The 19,124-nt window shown below is 42.3% G+C and overlaps 4 protein-coding genes across 4 annotated transcripts in view; 2 read left to right on the top strand and 2 right to left on the bottom strand.

Annotated features, from left to right (window-relative positions):
• Positions 1-4,024: 4,024 nt before the first annotated feature.
• On the top strand, positions 4,025-4,636 carry LOC139455052 (myb/SANT-like DNA-binding domain-containing protein 2). Its single transcript, XM_071236634.1, has one exon. It carries the CDS (start codon positions 4,025-4,027, stop codon positions 4,634-4,636), a length of 612 nt encoding a protein of 203 aa, XP_071092735.1.
• Positions 4,637-5,389: 753 nt separating this feature from the next.
• On the bottom strand, positions 5,390-6,343 carry LOC139455051 (uncharacterized). The gene has a single exon (XM_071236632.1). It carries the CDS (start codon positions 6,341-6,343, stop codon positions 5,390-5,392), a length of 954 nt encoding a protein of 317 aa, XP_071092733.1.
• A 3,344-nt stretch (positions 6,344-9,687) lies between these two features.
• LOC139455727 (uncharacterized) lies at positions 9,688-12,069 on the top strand. The gene has a single exon (XM_071237277.1). It carries the CDS (start codon positions 10,035-10,037, stop codon positions 11,361-11,363), a length of 1,329 nt encoding a protein of 442 aa, XP_071093378.1. The 5' UTR covers positions 9,688-10,034; the 3' UTR covers positions 11,364-12,069.
• A 2,706-nt stretch (positions 12,070-14,775) lies between these two features.
• Positions 14,776-19,124, bottom strand: part of LOC139455050 (acetylcholine receptor subunit alpha-type acr-16-like) — an 11,253-nt gene continuing 6,904 nt past the window's right edge. Inside the window, exon 4 of the mRNA XM_071236631.1 lies at positions 14,776-14,925. Within this exon, the coding sequence (XP_071092732.1) occupies positions 14,776-14,925 (150 nt within the window). The remainder of the gene's footprint in view (positions 14,926-19,124) is intronic.

Raw genomic sequence — 19,124 nt, 5'->3', positions numbered from 1 at the left:
TATCCATTACAAAATAGGTGATATCCATTACACAATCATCGTCATCCAATACACACTCTGTGACATCCAATACACACTCGGTATAATGTTTTCGAAAACTCTGAACGGAGAAACTGAGTATTCATGATGTTTATTTTACAGAATTTCTAATATAGAGAAACTCACAGTTGTCCAATTCCCTGAAATCCGTATAACACCTTGACGGAATGCGGATAAACAAAAGCCTTTCTCACCGGAAAGCATGGTACTCGCTCCATACCCCAAGGGAGCTAAAAAATACTCACCACTAATGAAAAGAAACAATAAAGCGCTATTAAAATATCTTATTACCATATCTGACTGACTACCGTTACACTCCCCCCCAAAATTAGAATTAACCTAATTTACATTAAACAACGAGAACTGCTGATGTGGTATAAATATAAACACAATGGTTTGGCTAACAATACAACATTGCAAGTGCAGATAGGCAAGTGTCATACCCTTATTTGAACAAAGGTTAATGTTTTTTTGGAAAAACACATAATTATACAAAATATGCTTTTTGGCAAAACGGCATCATTTTACACGGGTACAATCATGGACCACTTATCCACAGAATTGCTTCCATTACTGAGATGGCTAATACCTTTCAGCTTTGTCTCCTCAGAAGGTTAAGGGAGATCACCATGTAACATAGTAGCATGAAGATGTGAGCATGTTTTACATGTTAGCCTGTTCTGACAAAACTTTGAAAGATGTCCTGGCTTGAGACATCCAAAGCACACTTGACTGTCTATTAGGAACGGTTTTCTTTCAATCAAGGGTTTAGACAAAAATGTCTCACAGTCATCAAGCTTGTGTTGACCTTTACAGAAAAGGCAAGTTTCAAATTTCACATTTGATTTCTTGTCTAATTTACCTGTGACAGTGCTTAGAGATGAATCTTTCAGATTTATGTCGAACACTGTACCATGTGGTCGTTTAGCTGTCTGATGCTGTGACGATGCACGAGTGTTCCGGGGCTTGTTCTCATGTTTCAATTCCAAGGGAAAAGAAGTGACAGGATCACACATTATTTCTGCTTCCTTAGCAATGAAATTTACAGATCTTGAGAATTTAGGAAACTCTGATGTCTGTTCCCTATATTCGGCGACTTTTCGTCTCCAACAATTTAGGAGCCAATCAGGTAGCTTCTGAATAAGCTTACGATTTTCACATTCATCATTTAGGATGTCTAGTGATCTGACGCTTGTCATTGCTGTTTCACACTGTCAGAGAAAGTCTGCAAACTTACGTAATGCATTACCATCCCTTGCTGGTAGTTTCGGCCATGAATCTAGACGGTCACGAAACGCACCTCCAATTATGAAATGGTTTCCAAAACGTTCATCAAGCAATTTGATCGCCTCACTGAATGCATTCTCTGACGATAAAAGAAAAAATCCCTCGACAGCCTCTTTGGCTTGTCCGTCAAGATAGCGTTGCAAATAATAGATGTTTTCACCTTCAGGAATACCTCGCCTCCCTAAGAGGACATTGAATGCACTTTTCCATTTTGGGTACATTAGAAGGTCCCCAGAGAAAGTTCCTGGCTCTGGTGGAGGTAAACGCCCAATGTTTATCTGATTTACTAAGGCCTTGATTAAATCTTCATTCTGAGATTCTCTGAGCGGAACGTTTTGACTGAACAGAACATTTTGCGAGTCTTGAACGTTTTTAATCGGAACAGATTCTATGTCACTTTTGACACATGACTCATGTGGAGCTTTAATTTCACTTTGTGTAAGATTCTCAACCTGAACTGAGTCAATATAATCTTGTACAAACATGTTTTTTCCATCCGGACATAAAGCAGGAGAATGAACAGAATCCACATTCACTTCACTTTCTAATTTCTCTACAGCTTCTAATTGTGCCATAGCCATAGATAATTTCATTTCAGTTTGACACCTTTCAAGCACAGCTCTCTTTTGATTTTCAACTTCATCAAATTTCAAGTTAGTCTTTAATGCTGCAGCTTCGGCTGTAGCAGCAATTTCGGTCTCCTACAGTTTTGACACATTCAACATTTTTGATGACTTAATCTTTACAGATTTACATGATTTGCAGTCAGCAAATTTCCGTTCACTCAAACCAAATTCAAGTTCACACAGTTTATCACTCACGGATTTAATTAAATCAAAATGTTTTGATTCAATCTCATCAAATTTTGCAAGCAAATGTTCATCAGAATAATTGAATTCAGTTAGTTTCCCATGTTCACTACACACAATTGCCATACGGTCTTCTAAACAATCACGAATTGAACGCAGTTCAGATATGTCCACACTGTCAGATACTAACTTCATGACACTACTCGCCTGCCGAAGCCATGCAAATAGTGCAGATTTGAAACGTTTCACACATAGTTCAATCTTATAGTCAGTGTATTTTTGTGTTGGTTTAGCTGCACGGCTACTTAAATCATCATCACAATTGATTATATGTCAATATTCAAATCCATGCTGACACTATTGAAATTCAACTTACTCCCGGTACACATTCTTTCCACTCAATCGATGTTTTACTATAATGTTTTCGAAAACTCTGAACAGAGAAACTAAGTATTCATGATGTTTATTTTACAGAATTTCTAATATAGAGAAACTCATATTTGTCCAATTCCCTGAAATCTGTAAAACACCTTGACGGAATGCGGATAAACAAAAGCCTTTCTCACCGGAAAGCATGGTACTCGCTCCATACCCCAAGGGATCTAAAAACTACTCACCACTAATGAAAAGAAACAATTAAGCGCTATTAAAATATCTTATTACCATATCTGACTGACTACCGTTACACTCGGTGATATCCAATATAGGCTCGATAACAATAATGTAGCAGACATTGTATATCCGGAATACCCATAGTTGCTTAGACTCAGTGATAGAGTGCGTGGGTGAGTAGGTTTATATTTAGCAGTGTGTACACGTGGGGGTATGGCAGTGCTTCTTACGTGCTGTGCAACGCCTCCTCTGTTCAAATGTTTATCCCATGGAAGCGAGAGATAGACGATGATTATATTTCAACCAATCACGACGTAGAATCGTGATCACGCGAGATAGCGAGAGCGAACCAGGTGTCAGTGCGTTTACGAACCTTGCAACAAGAAGACACGGGTGATTATGCTCTGACAATTCAGTGACTTAATCGAAGCCCTTTAGCTCAAAGTGTGTACAATTAACTTTTGAGTGGTCATCAACATCCATCTGTTCGTTACCAAGAACAGGAAGCGGGAGATACACGATGATTTTGACGGAATCAGTAGTACGGACCATAACTGTCGTTCGGAATACCCCGTGTTAGCGTTTTTCGAGGTTGCATAACCAGAAAACATATTTCGACTGTCACTTTCATGATCTGGTTGGCAACGCTTTAATTGGTCGGATGAAAGGTCGTTCTGAGGTGACTCGAAATGGGATGTCCTCAGATCTTTGTTTTGCAATAGCGAGAACTAAGATCTGATTTTAATGAGATTGGAGGAAAATCCGAGCCGAGTGATGCATGTCTCGTTAAACACTTTGGTGAAACCCACGATCACGGGTATGGTAGTGACAATACTAGAAATATAATCAAGGCGAACCGAGAATCGAACCCAGGAGGTTTCTGGTGTGCCTAACGGACGAAAATCTGCACAGCGAACTGCGGCGCCTTATAGCCCCGTTTACACGACCACGTTTACTTATATAAGTAAATATACTTACGTAAGTATATATACTCACATAAGTAAAAGTGGTCGTGTAAACGCATTTGCTTACGTAAGCCAATATACTACAGGCGTAATTTACTTCACCTCAAGAGGTCGTGCAAAAGTATATTTACTTAGTATACTCCTGGAGTATATGTGGTCGTGTAAACGCATAGTTCATTTGCTCACGTAAGTAAACCAACATCTAGAAAAGGGAAATCAGCAACCTCTTTCATCACTGCTATTAATAGCAGTGAAATTTGCATATTGTCTAGACCACTGTCTGGATTTCTTTTCCATACGCCAAATGCCAAAATGCCTACAAGCAGGAAGGGCGAAAAAAAATCTACTCACGGCCAATGTTGGACTGATGAAGAGACCGAGTGTCTCTTGTCTGTCTGGAATGAGAAAAATGTTGAGGAACAGTTAGAGGACCCAAAGAAGAACAAAAGTGCAATATATGTTATCATAGCCCAGGAAATGAAAATACACGGATTTGACAAGAATGCTGCACAGTGCAAAATACGAATGCATACTTTAAAGAGGACGTACTGGGATTGTAAAAAGAATCAGAAGATTAGTGGTAAAAGTAGAAAAGTTTGCCGACACTATCATTTGTTGAATGAAATACTTGGACAGAGACCGTCCACATCCCCCGTCAAGGTGGTAGAAAGTATGGGGAGAGCACAAAGTTTGGCAAGTGATGACACTCCAGACAACAGTGAGATTGATGAAATGGAGGCTGCAGATACCCGTGATGACATGACTGGTTGTACTACAGATGGCGGGACTGAGTTTGATGTAAGTGACGAAAATGAAGAAAACAAGGATGCAGGAACGAAGAATGAGACAAATGACGAAGGAAGTAAGGAAGAAGGAAAAAAGATGAACAGAAGAGCGAACAAAAGAAGAAAATTAAGAAATTAGAGAAAAGAGAACGGAAGACAAAGCTGGAGGTCACTCTTGGTTCGATTATGAAATCTTACTCTGAAAACAACAATAAATTTGAAGCATCTTTGATGTCACTTGAAGAAAAACAAGTGGATGCCGAACTTAGAAAAGAAGAAATTAGAGATTGAAGAAAGGCAGAAACGCGAGGAAAGAGACCACCAGTTTCAAATGATGCAAATGATTCTTGGGCGGGTAAATCCCCCCTCATCTCAAACATCGTCTTCTATGTTTGGTCCATCAACGAGTTGGAATAACCCTACAATCCAGTATGCTGCCTGCTCTACCCCTGACCGGCAACAGTCAACAGACCCTTCTGATGCCTGTTGTGATGAATTGCCTCACTCCTTTTATCAACTTTGAAGAGTTGTGTTTGTGTTCCCGAATTTGAACAAAGAACTTGTTGTTTTTTCATTCGTTAACTTCCTTAGCATAAGAGTGCAGATAAGTTAGGACCTTGTTTGTGTAGGCCCAGTCCGGCCAGAGAAGTCACCCATTGAAAGTTCTTTTACATTTTAAGTTTTGTTCTGAACCTTGTTATGAATGTCAGGGTTATGACGAGACTGGCTGATTTTTTAAAGAAATAAAAATGAGGAAATTTTGACCTGAATATGTTTTATTGATATCTTCACAGAAAGGTACATGTTTACTAAACCCAGTTTTGATACATCAGTCAATGAAAACCTGCCGTAATTAATGGTTTGCTTTCAGTATGCCTTAAATTGTTCAAATTCAAAATACTGTAAAGTACACTGAAATGTCATCTCTCGGTTGCTTTGCGCATGTCAGATCATCCTCTTGTGCATCATCATCATTTTCTTCATCTTCAGTGTTGTCAACATCCTCTACTTCATTTCCTATGTAGGTCTCACGGTGCATTTCACACAGGTTATGTAAAATCACACAAGTCGTCACCACATTGCTAGCAAAATCAACGCCAACATCCATGCGCTTCAGGAGAAGACGCCATCTTCCCTTTAGGCGTCCAAATGTATTTTCAATTGTCATTCTGGCACGACTCAATCTGTAGTTAAAGGTTTTCTGTGAAATTGACATGTTGGCAATGTGCGTGTACGGCTTCATAAGCCAGGGTTTGACAGGCATGAACACCTGTTTATGTTGTAATTGCAGTGGTTTTGGGCAGCTCGGAAACAAGTCATTTGTCTCCCCTTTATAGTAGACTATAGAACTACCAAAGACTCTCGCGTTGTGAACCCTACCCGGCCACCCGACAATAACGTCTCTGATGATGTATTGGTGATCACACAAAGCCTGTAATATTATAGAGTAATATCCTTTTCTATTGAGGTAATCACCATGAGCTGTGGTAGGGGCTATGACTGGGATGTGTGTGCCGTCCAGAGCCCCAGCACAGTTTGGAAATCCCCAGGTTTGCTCAAAACCACTGATCACAAATTTCAGGTCTTCATCCTTCGGAAACTTTACATACTTCTCTAGCAGGTTCTCGGGGATAACGTTGCAGATCTCATGTACACATTTGTGTACGGTGGACTTTGATACACCAAACAGGTTCGCAATTGTTCGAAACTCTGCAGAACTAGCTAGCCAGTAGACAGCAATGGCCAGCTTATGGTCCAACTCAATAGGGTCTGTGACATAAAACTCTTTAGTTGTCAGATAGTGTTTTATTTCCTCATAGAGAAAATAGAACGTTTCTTTTCTCATACGGAAATTCTTTACCCACAGTGTATTGTCAGGAGACCCTTTCACAATCGTATTCCACCAGTACTGAGAGCGTGGATTCCTCCACACACTCCTCTCCCGACATAATCCCAGGACTAACCCCACACCCAGAAAGTAGGGAACATCTCTCCTGCGTTTTTGTAGGACAAGCCTCATCGATGACATTTTCTCAAATGACCAAAACTTCATGTGTGTAACAGGAAACTTTATTTACTCAGGCCTGACATACAACACGTGCAAACGCAATGTAAATATACTTTTACTTACGTGAGCAAATATACACCAGGAGTAAATATGCTTATGTGAGTAACATTTGGCCGTATAAACAGGGCTGCCCCTCCTGCACCCCAAAACCGAAACACAACGCGTATGACTAAAAGTATTTTGGTTAAAGAATGCGGACAGAGGACCAAATATCAAAGGTCAAGTAGGGGCTACGTTCAGTGTTTATTAACAAACATGGCGTCGTCCTTGTCATTCGGCGATCGAGTCAGAATTAAGCCAAGGCAATAAAATACAATGTTTATTGCTAATACAGGATATTTATTATCCCCAAACACACTCGCGTGATAACCCCCATTTCTCTGAATGGCGAAAACAAACATTTTGCTCTTGGTCCCGAAATATTAATCAACATTGACTGCCGCTGTTCCCCTTCAAAAGCTTTCTGCCAAGAAGCAGCATGCTTCAATTTAAATTTTAAAAGCCTTTTAAATAAATAAACTAGATGTAGGAGTCTTCCCAAAGGGGAAATGCATATACATGTTTTCATATAAAAAAAAATTTTCAGTAAACACACAGCGTTTATATAGGTAATAGTTATTGATGGAAGCCTTGTACATATGATTAATGTAAAGTGTAAGTATGTATTTCAGACAATTTGGACGAGGAGAAAATTATCAGAATAAAACAATCCGATGAACCTGGTATCAGGATCACGGGAATATGCAAATGAGTTCACCTTGCAGGAACTACTTTCATATTCATACACGACCTAAGCTCCACACACTGAACCGCACCCATTCATTGGAGCTGTGAGAAAAGTTTTCTTGTTTAACTCCGCACTGTTAATAAACCAGATAAACCAGTTATGGATATTGAGAGAAACGGTAAGTACAGTGCGATATATGTGTGATGTATGTGTTATGTATGTTATGGTTTATATATGTGATACATGTGATATCTATGTGACAGATGTGATATGTTTGTTTGTTGTTTAACGACGCACTCAGCAATATTCCAGCTATATGACGGCGGATGCCCAAGTCAAGCACGCTGTGTGCCGAAGTCAAGCACGCTGGATGCCGAAGTCAAGCACGCTGGATGCCGAAGTCAAGCACGCTGGATGCCGAAGTGAAGTACGCTGGATGCCGAAGTCAAGCACGCTGGGTGCCGAAGTGAAGCACGCAGGGTGCCGAAGTGAAGTACGCTGGATGCCGAAGTCAAGCACGCTGGGTGCCGAAGTGAAGCACGCAGGGTGCCGAAGTCAAGCACGCTGGATGCCGAAGTCAAGCACGCTGGGTGCCGAAGTGAAGCACGCAGGGTGCCGAAGTGAAGTACACTGGATGCCGAAGTGAAGTACGCTGGATGCCGAAGTCAAGCACGCTGGGTGCTCAAGTGAAGTACGCTGGATGCCGAAGTGAAGCACGCTGGGTGCCGAAGTGAAGTATGCTGGATGCCGAAGTGAAGCACGCTGGGTGCCGAAGTGAAGTACGCTGGATACCGAAGTCAAGCACGCTGGATGCCGAAGTGAAGTACGCTGGGTGCCGAAGTGAAGTACGCTGGATGCCGAAGTCAAGCACGCTGGGTGCCGAAGTGAAGTACGCTGGATGCCGAAGTGAAGTACGCTGGATGCCGAAGTGAAGTACGCTGGATGCCGAAGTCAAGCACGCTGGATGCCGAAGTCAAGCACGCTGGATGCCGAAGTGATGCTAGATGTCATGAAATGTTTGTCAGGTACGCGGATGTGTTTCAGAATGTGTCAAATCAATATTTAGCTATACCCCGATGAGCACTCATAGTCATGCATTCTATGTGAAAATCCCAGGGTGTGTTGTGTCTGTATCTGAAGCGTGTCCGTGTGTTCATATCATGTATAATATTATCTTGTGATCAACAGAGATTACAATGCCCTTGAGTGGAGGATTCCCGTCGGATATTGCCGAACTGTGTTCCGTCCTTTGTGAGTATACCATTGCGCGCTCCAGCTGACCTAGCTTATACACAGAAACTCGGAAAATATGTTCCGTGTAACGGTTTCACTTCCCGGTTCAGATCGGGCAAGAAATTGTGACAAGGAAGACCCCAACAGTGTTTTTTTATTTTCTAAATATAATGAATGAATATCCAAGTTTCGGTTTAGACAGCTATATAATGTATCCTGTAGTTCAACACATCCTTTCCTTGAAACAAGTGCAACGAAAATAAGTCCATGTGTGAAATATTGATGTATGTGTTTTACATGATGTCTGTGGGATATATATATATCTGTGTGTGTGTGTGTGTGTGTGTGTGTGTGTGTGTGTGTGTGTGTGTGTGTGTGTGTGTGTGTGTGTGTGTGTGTGATCTATTGTCATGTACTAGTGTGTACGGTGTTAATGCGTAGTTTGTGTGTGATCTATTGTTATGTACTAGTGTGTACGGTGTTAATGCATAGTTTGTGTGTGATCTATGAGTTATACACCAGCATGTGCGGTGTATTTGAGTTGTATGAAAAGTAATACATGTCAATAATCGGTCATAGTGATTTATAAACATACCGAAATATTTCTGAGTACAGAAATTAAGTCACAGAATATGTCACTCTGAATGAATTTCAGGGCGTGTGTCCAGCTAAGGCCACAATCACGTGGGTTTGTTTTGTGTATCGTTTAATGCCTCACAATTCAAACAAGTTGACGGCTGTCTGTAAATATTCGAGTCTGGGCCAGACAAACCGGTGATTTATTTTATGAACAACATATCACGCCGTCAAGGTACGGCGACAAACCACCGAGCCTGACCTATCTATTCATTCGGTCTCTCTTACGACAAACAATAGTTGCTTGTAACCTATTTCATAAATAATCACCGAGGGTGAGTTAGCATTTAGCGGTTCGATGATTTTGTGTCTTTCTTAAAAGAATGTATCTGCAAATATGACATAATTTCAGATCAAACAATTTAACACTGTCTTTTTCATATGGATCTCAGATATCCAGACACTGCTGTGACAAAGAACTGGAACGTGAGATCCCCGGACGAGGGGCCACAGAGGTAGCCAGCACGGGCTGGATCCTGTCTGCTCATGCCCCCCACGTCATAACCCGGATGTAGGGTTATGTAGTGTGTAGATCAACGCGTGTGTACACAGAGTTCATGAACAACGCTGCAACAGTGGATATACACTGATCAAGTTGATAGCACTCCAACTGAAACCCTTCATCTTTTCTGACAATTGTGACGGACACGTGTAATTTACTTGTGAGAACACACCAGAAATTGAAACTTAGCCGGCTACCTTTTACTGCTGAAAAGATCACAACAGACATATTTCGGGGAATTCAATATTCAAGAGATCGCACTTTTGTGGCGATTAGTGATAAATTCCGTACCTTTTTTCAGATTCGTCTCATCAGCAAGAAAGGAAACATAAAACTGAAGTTTAGAAGAGGCACCACACTTTTATATCGCCATGGCTGTCCAGCTCATCGACCACTTGAAGAAAGAGACGGTGCTTCTTAGAAGTGAGCAATACAAAGCTGGGAGGTTTCTCCAGGTCACAGATGATCTGAAGCTATGTGTCGAAGGTCGAAGAAACGACTCAAGCAACGTGGTGAGTTTCAGTGAATTTACTGGAATATCCGAGGACTCTGTCGACGGTTCCTGTGGTGATTGCCTTGTGTCCATTCAGTTTGAGCACCGAGGAAATAACTACGTCGTGTGTCCCCTGAGGAGGAGACTGACAACGTACACAACCCTGCAGCTTCGGGTTAAGAAGATGAAGCTTGAGGAAACACTTGATAGAAAGACTGAGAAAGTCAACAGGGAGTGTTACATATATTGGTTTAAACTCCAATGTTCTGGAAATGGGACTCTTGTGTATGAATCACTGGCTTATAAAGATTTTTACATTTCCATAGAAGGGGAAAATGTGCTTTTGAGGAAGTATACTCTTGGTATACCTGAAGAGGGGAATTTTCAGATCGATATCTCCCCAAAACACAGGTTTACAGCAGCATGTAGAGAAACGACTGAGGAACGTCTGGAGACAGTCGGTGGAGAAATGCGCTGTATGGCGGTCACTAAGGAAGACGATCAATTTCGGATTTCAGGGGAGTATGTGATGGGCAAAACAGGTGCTCATGTAACGGACTTACACGTCACAGAAATTAGACATTGTGAACAGCATATGGAAAAGTGCGCTGTGAAGAAATCAACACCAAACGACACCTTTGAAGTAGCGCCACCTGTCCGAGCTAAGCAATCGCCTGACACGGGAAACATGTCGTCTGAATCTTCAGAAATGTCGTGTGCTGCCAGTGATATGTCCTCATCTGAGGAATTGCCATATATTGATAGCGAGTCTGTGTGTGCTGGGGCTGAACCGTCGTCTGTTACGCATGACAAAGCGCCTTCTGAAGAAGAAACGTCATTTTCGATAAAGGCAATGTCTGCCGGAAGTACGCCATCGACTGAAGACCATTCGTCTGGAGTTGGTGAGCTACCAGCTTCAGGATGTGATCTATCGTATGGTCAGACTACACAGGAACAGGTGGTCACAGAAATATCCTCTACGTCTGAGGTCGACATTAGGACTGATGATCAAGACAGTGTCCGTACCATATACACACAGACGTCCATAGCAAATGCTATGATTGAGGAGTTTGGGAAAGACGGCGACAGTTCAAGTGAGATTAACAAAGATTCTGGAAAGAGATCAGTCATCAAAGAAAAAAGACGAAACAAAAGGTTTGCTTTGTCAAAATTATTTTCTTGTTTGTCGTCTCGCACTGCCGACTGACACTCAAACAGGATGTGTTATATTTGTACATGTAAAGGGCTGATGATATCACTTGGTCACCAAGCGCAGCGGACAGAGAGATGCACATAATGTGTTTTATTATATAGTTCAGTGAAGACTGGATGGGTACTGGAGTTATGTTATAACCCGGACGTCTACACTTAAATGTAAAGACTTGGGAAAATACCTGCTTTACAAGAAAAGAAGATTGTTCTCTCGGTATGTCAGATGTGACGAAAATGTGGGTCCACGACTTTACCATAATAACTTGAAACATTTACCTGAAAGAAGCTGACATTTGTGGTGAAAAGAAGAATTGCCTTTCAGAAACGGAGATCAGTTGAATATTTTGGTTTTTATATGTTTGGAAACGAATATTGCGAAATACTCAGCTGCAATACTCAGTCACGTCATAACTTTATTATTTCACTCTGAACAACGTCATTACTCGCTATGAACCATGTCTTGTCATTATTATTCAAATGTAAATGTTTTTAATCTGGTGAACATTGTTACTTCTATTCTATGTTAACAACCTTAATATATCCCATGTAAACTGTATTATTCTTTATTACTCATCCGTGAAAAGACCACCCGTTTAATAACAATACATCTTTAAGTGTATAATAACATTCGAATGGAGACATCAGTTGCACTGTGCAACTATGTACTCTGCAACGTCTACTGTACTCCTAGACGCATAGACGCATGCTTGTCGTAAGAGGCGACTAACGGGATCGGGTGGTCAGGCTCGCTGACTTGGTTGATGCATGTCATCGATCCCGATTACGTGGATCGATGCTCATTATATCAATCACTGGATTGTCTGGTCCAGACTCGATCATTTACAGACCGCAATCATATAGCTGGAATATTGCTGAGTGCGGCGTTAAACAACAAACAAACAAACAAACAAACTAACAATCCAACCAACGATCCATAGACATGCTACGCATGTTTCTCACTATTTTATCATTGACATTTAATTTGAATACGTCAAGTCCGTGACTTTTTCTAAAATTTCGTTTGTCATAGAGTATACGTGTTCTCACTATTTGTAACTGTTGTTGTGCAAGCATCGTGGCAAGAGCCGATCGTCTCGAGGTGTCTCTTCACGGCTCACCTCCACGGAGTCGACTTCAGAGGGGGGTAGTTGCAGGTGTGTCTAACTTGGTGATGTGTGTGTATATACAAGTTGTTATGAACACGATTATAGAATCTTATCTTTAATAATCGTTGATAATCGATCTTGGAGAAAACTAAGCACTGTCTTACCAGTTTGTATCTTTTACCTATTTATTACCTTATGGCATTTATGGCTTACGGTAATTAAAGTGTGTATTACTTAGAATATCCTGTTGTTATGCTGTGTTTGCACAGTGAATGAATTACATGTGGCGACAGACAGTGATAAAGGTCATTACATGTAAAAAGGCTGGCACACCTAGAAAGTTGAACGATTTGCTACAAAAGCGAGGGGTTTCGTCCCTCGCCAGACATTGTCATTCGTTAATTCCCCTCTTTGGTTGAACTTGAAATTATGAACTATTCTAAGTGTAAGTTTTGTTTGTTTGTTTGTTGTTTAACACCACACTCAGCAATATTCCAGCCATATGACGGCGGTCTGTAAATAACCGAGTCAATCCAGTGGTTGACATCAGGAACATCGATCTACACAATCGGGGTACGATGACATGCATCAGTCAAGTCAGTGATCCTGACCACCCGACCCCTTTAATCGCCTCTTACGACAAGCGAGGGTAGTAGACAAATTCTTACCCGGATCTTCAATGGCCCTAAGTTTGTTTGTTTGTTTGTTGTTTAACGCCGCACTCAGCAGTATTCCAGCTATATGACGGCGGTTCCCGGGACCTAAGAGTAAGTACAGTTATTACAATTGTACAGTACTGGGTATGTTTGCTTTCCCAACAAGATGATACTATTTTGAAATCGGGATATATATGTGTTTCAGTATCAATTAGCAGTAAGAGGGACGGCAGAGGTAGTATAGTGGTGAACATGTTTGGTCGTCTCGCCGAAGTCGCGGGTTCGATTCCCACATTAGCACAATGTATGAAACCCGTGATATTGCTCTAATTGGTGTCAAGCAATACCCACTCACTCGCTCGCTAGAGTTCGGGGTAATGAATGTTAAACACTAGTCGTGAGATATTAAAATAATATGGATTAATTTGGACGTTAGCAATGATGGTACTTCTATTTCGCAATGTATGTAAAAGATATATATGTGGATTGTCTTGGTTGAAAATATTGCAAGTTATTCAAAACTCGATCTATACTTGGCTTATTTATAAATTTAAAATATTTCTCATGTCAGTTCCGTTGTTAATTCAAAGAGATATACACTGAGACCCAGGACGCTGTAGTCTGAGGCGCCGCAATTCACGGTGCAGAGTTATATCCCTTAGGAATAAAGACATTTATTACCGTGGGTTCGAATCCCAGTTCACCGTTATTATGTTCACAGGTGTGTCAGCACCAAACCCGTGCTCGTGGGTTTCACCGAATATTGCTGACTGCAACGTCTAACACCTGCATCACGTCTGACTTTTTTCCCCTCTCTCTCTCTCTCTCTCTTCTCTCCCTCTCTCTCTCTCTCTCTCTCTCTCTCTCTCTCTCTCTCTCTCTCTCCTCTCTCTCTCTCTCTCTCTCTCTCTCTCTCCAATCACACACACACACGCACATACACACACACACACATACTTGCGTATTATGTGCATGTAGAATGTCTAGAATGTCATGGCATATGTGGCAAGAGACGGTGAAGTCGCTCTAATGTCAAGGCCGTAACATCACCCACATCTGTCAATTGTTGGTAGGTCGGGGGTTATCACACGGTTTAGAACAATGGGTATATGGTCGAGGAAGGGTCTTCTCGATTTGTCATCACCTATTGTTTCGAATAGGGAGTGCAGTCATGCGTACTGTTTGGGTCGACACAGTTTGTTTGTTTGTTGTTTAACGCCGCGCTTAGCAATATTCCAGCTATATGTCTGTAAATAATCGAGTCTGGACCAGACAATCCAGTGATTGACATCATGAGCATCGATCTACGCAATTGGGATCAATGACAAGCATCAACCAAGTCAGCGAGCCTGACCACCCGATCAGACTTGTCCTATTAGGCAACTAACGGGATCGGGTGGACTTAGCTGATGCATGTCATCGTAGATTGATACTCATGATGTCAATCACTGGATTGTCTGGTCCAGACTCGATTATTTACAGACCGCCGTCATATAGCTGGAATATTGCTGAGTGCGGCGTTAAACAACAAACAAACAAACTGGTCACAAGTTCGCTATGTATCTGTCCTTTCTTCAAAATGTCACTCAACCTAAGGTGAGAATGTCCAATTTTGTTCAACCTTGTGTCCGCCCTTCTGTGTGGTTTATGGTTCGAGAGCCTGCTGAATGGTATACAGCTGGTAGAGCAGTAACGACGATATGCTGAAAGTACCATCTCCAAAGTAGGTGTCTGCTGCGGCCAAATGTTCTAAGTTACTGCCGGTTGCAAATATCAGCATCTGGTCGTCGGGATGCTGGAGGAAATCGTCATTACTTGAAGTCTACGTGTAGGACAGGGGAAGATGGGGGTCAGATCGGGGACATGGAGAGGGTGGCAGGTGTTTGGCTCTGGAACGGTAGGGGCTGGCCCGGACACTGTAGAAGTGTGATGCTGTCTCTCCAACTTCGCTTGCTCGAAGACCTACAAAATTCATAATGTAATACCATTCTCACATGTACGTATTCATAATTACAAAAGACCACAAGCAAAGAATCGAACAAATTGTGCAAACTGTCTGACAACCCTTCTTCATATTTAGTTGGCGCCGTGAAGATCCGGGTTCGAACAGGTCTTCAGCAGCCCATACTTGCGTGGATCGATGCCCATGACATCAATCACTGGAGTGTCTGGTGCAGACTCTAGATTATTTGCAGACCGTCGTCATATAGCTGGAATATTGCTGAGTGGGGCGTTAAACAACAAACAAACAAAAGCATTCCAAGCACCGTGGTCAAGTGGCGGTTCGATGAGGTCGTGTCATTCCAAAGACGGTTAAAGATGGTTCTTTTTGTTACCCTGCCTGGCGCTCCGCATTAAGAGGATAAAACAAGGACCGGTCGGCTCGGAGTCAGTACACTGTGTCTGAGTGGATTATCCAAGTTAAACTGCAGCATGGGATAACACTACAGAATCCACATTAGTCCGGACTAGTACAAGCAGTCACACTCACGCGCACTAGCCTGCATGCACGTCGCTATATGAGTGCAATAATGTTGGTTGAACGCCACTTTAAAAGTAAACCCCATTTGACCCCACCTCACTTCCCTAGTGTTATGCTGTATGTATTCCCCTTTGATTCGTGTACACACCGTGAATGTGATGGAGCCTTCTAAACAACTGACAACGTGAGTGGTGTCATGTTTGTTTGTTATACATGCATTCCAGACCATTAAAACGAACCTCGACCCACGCCGGCCGGCCATGATGACACACTATAAACCACGTCCCTGGGTCAGACCATGCAGTTTCTGAGCCGGAATCTCCATTAGGTCAGGTACAGTTAGACATACATTGCATGATCTTAATAAAACTACCATAGTTTAAGTCTTTGAATAGCATTTAGAAGTGATACACACAAGGAAGATTATTTACGGATGTCAACTTCTTTATTACGAGGAACACACCGTTTCGAGCAGACGGTTTTGTTGTACAAAACGTTGTGTTCCTCATAATGAGTGAGTGAGTTGGGTTTTAACAGTATTCCAGTTATAAAACGGCGTGTCAGCTTAATGTGGGAGAAAAGCCCGAAGTGATGCAGGTCTCAGACGTTTACTTCTTCGGTGAAACCCACAAGCACGGGTATGGTGCTGACAAACCTAGAAACATTCCTCAGCTATCATACTTTACCCACCCCGCCCCTCCCCACTCGTGATGTTACTTGTCACTTCTCTCACGCGTCGAGGGCACTCAGGTGGTAAAGCTTTGGGGCTATTATTATCCTTACTGCGTGCAAAACGTTATTGCCCTGGAATGCTTAAAACTCGTGGACAGGGAAACATTAGACAGGCCAGGAAATACTCGAAACTATTACGAGCGTGATAAATAGCAGGCAGGGAAGTAAAGTTCCGATTCTCGATTGTCCTTGATTCAACGATTTGATAAATTACCAACAATAAAACATTTAATGTCAAGGACATGGCAGGAACATTTAAGGTGGAAGTTCGGCGTTAGTCCGTCACGACTTGTTAATACTAGTATACACATGGACAAAACTTTAGCGCCCCCTGGAAAAGTCCATCACAAACGCGCGACCGCCTATGTAATTGGTGAAATCATTTTGGTAATGACACGAACAGTTATCGATATCTGGGATGTGAATGTTTACTCTCGGTTCGAGCCACTCGTTAAAACGTATTGAAAACGCAATCACCCGACGCTAAATCCAAGCAGGGCTTGCCTGTCCCACGACTGCCAACTGGACATGGCCCCATGGCAGAGGAATCTGACGGGTGACAGGTCCAGGCCTTATATCCTGGATCCGATCGCAGGACCACATTTGAACCAAACCCGTCCACAAAGACGACAACGCGAGATCACGCACACATATAGATAGGTTACACAGTATTGTAGGCAGGGTATAGGTTTTAACAGTAGTGAGTCCATACACATGCACAAAAGTTAAGCGCCACCCACCATATTTGTGAGCTGTTACTTTTGGCACTTAATGATGACTATTATAACGAGATGTACGATTGTTATAAGCCGTATATGTAGACCTCATGTGGTGCAAAAGTTGTCCCAAAGCAAGTTTATCTTGTGTTCCAAAAGAATATGAGCAGAAAGGAATTTTATCGAAGACCAGAAATTGAAGGATTAGAAAACATTGAAAAACTGTTTTTGTCATGTAACTGTCATGATATCAGCAGACCATATCAGGTGCCACATAGACACCCTAGGGAGTGCAGAGTCTATTGCAAGACAGAAACGACAGTAACGTGTGTATGATCCACGGACATTGACCACAGCTTCAACCCTACGCCTAATACTCATTACAAGTCGTTGAATGATTCTCTGAGGCAAACGGATCCATTCTTCATGAAGTGCGGCTTCAAGTCCAGCGAGATTTTGAACTGGGGGATCACGATGTCGGATTTTCCGGCCAAGAATGTCCCAGAGATGTTCAATCGGATTAAGATCCGGACTACAGGCCGGCCAAGGAAGAGTGGCAATAGCTTCTTGACGCAAATAAGCCAAAACTGCCCGAGATCTGTGTGGTCTAGCATTGTCGTCCATGTAAACAGGTCTTGTCTGAAGAGGATGGTTGTCAAAATAAGGGACTACCACTGGACGAAGAACGACATCTTGGTATTGTTGGCCATTCAGGTTTCCACTAATTGTCACCAGCGGAAGTTTGCACCCGAAGGAAACACAACCCCATATCATGACAGACCTCCACATGCTAAGGTCTTCTGGATGTCCCTTGGTGCAAAACGAGTGTTACGTTGCCTCCGAACACGTATTCGACCATCAACAGTTCGTAGCAGCATTCGACACTCGTCAGACCAATGGATCCTTCTCCAGTTGGCCAAGTTCCATCGACTACGGGCATTACACCATATCAGACGATTCCGCGTGTCCATCTTTTACTGGTCTTCCGGCGTTATAACCAGCCGCTCTAAGGCGACGCCTTACGGTCATCGTCGAGAGTCTCTGATGGGTAATCCACTGCAGTCTTAAATCTGTTGAAGTGGCAAATGGATTTCGTCTGACTATCCTGAAAAGACGTCTATCCTCTCTGTTAGAGGTATCTCTTGGCCTACCAGACTTATGCCTGTCATTGACATCATTGGTTTGACCATGTTTGACAATCAAACGAGTGATAACACTGTGATGACGACCCATTTGTCTTGCAATGGCCCTGCATGACATGCCAGCATTTTTCATGCCTATCACTTGCCATCTTTCAGCGTTCGTTACCTTTCTCCTCACCATGGCTGATTTTCAACCTCTATTGGAAGGGGAATCTCACACAGGAGCAAAATGCAACAACGTGTCTGAAACTTGAATTTCACTATTTATAGGGTAGGGGAACAGCAGCAACACGTAAAGCACGATTTCCTTGTGGTATCTGGACAAATTTGGGTTCATAAAACTATGGAAGCCTAATTAAGTCATACATCATCATATTTCGTATTTCTTATTCCCACACGTGAAATCAAGAGACTATGAATATTGTGGCGCTTAACTTTTGTGCATGTGTATATATATTTTAACAGGGAGTCTAATACGTTTTATATATTCCCTCAGTTAAGTAAGTTGTTTATATCTATTTAAGTATTGAGAGTGCGGCCAATACAAATTATAACAGCAGCTGGGGTATCATTACCATGGCCAGCAGAGTCATGTGCGGGTCAGTGGCTTTGTAATAAACGCTTGAGAATGGCCGGTTGGCCACTGAAGCTTAACTTTGTGGATGAGGTGCGGGGTACTGCAGGCTGACCATATATGTAACGTAACACGATACATGGCAGTCTGACAGTGAGGGTTAAAGATAGTACGCTTTCTGTGAGTCGCGACTTGACCCTCGGACAGCGGCCTGGCAGGTTGGCTCTCTGACGCCTCTGAGATGCTGCCTGGCAATGTCTGTCTCGTTATCATAAACATGATTGTATAGATGCTGTAGGATTTATTATATCATAAATAAAGTGTTGTGGACCCATGGATGGACTCCAG

Source organism: Haliotis cracherodii, unplaced genomic scaffold (assembly GCF_022045235.1).
Source record: "Haliotis cracherodii isolate W230 unplaced genomic scaffold, xgHalCrac1.p SCAF_11, whole genome shotgun sequence".
Taxonomy (NCBI): Eukaryota; Metazoa; Mollusca; class Gastropoda; order Lepetellida; family Haliotidae; genus Haliotis; species Haliotis cracherodii.
This window is presented reverse-complemented; position numbering and strand designations above follow the sequence as displayed.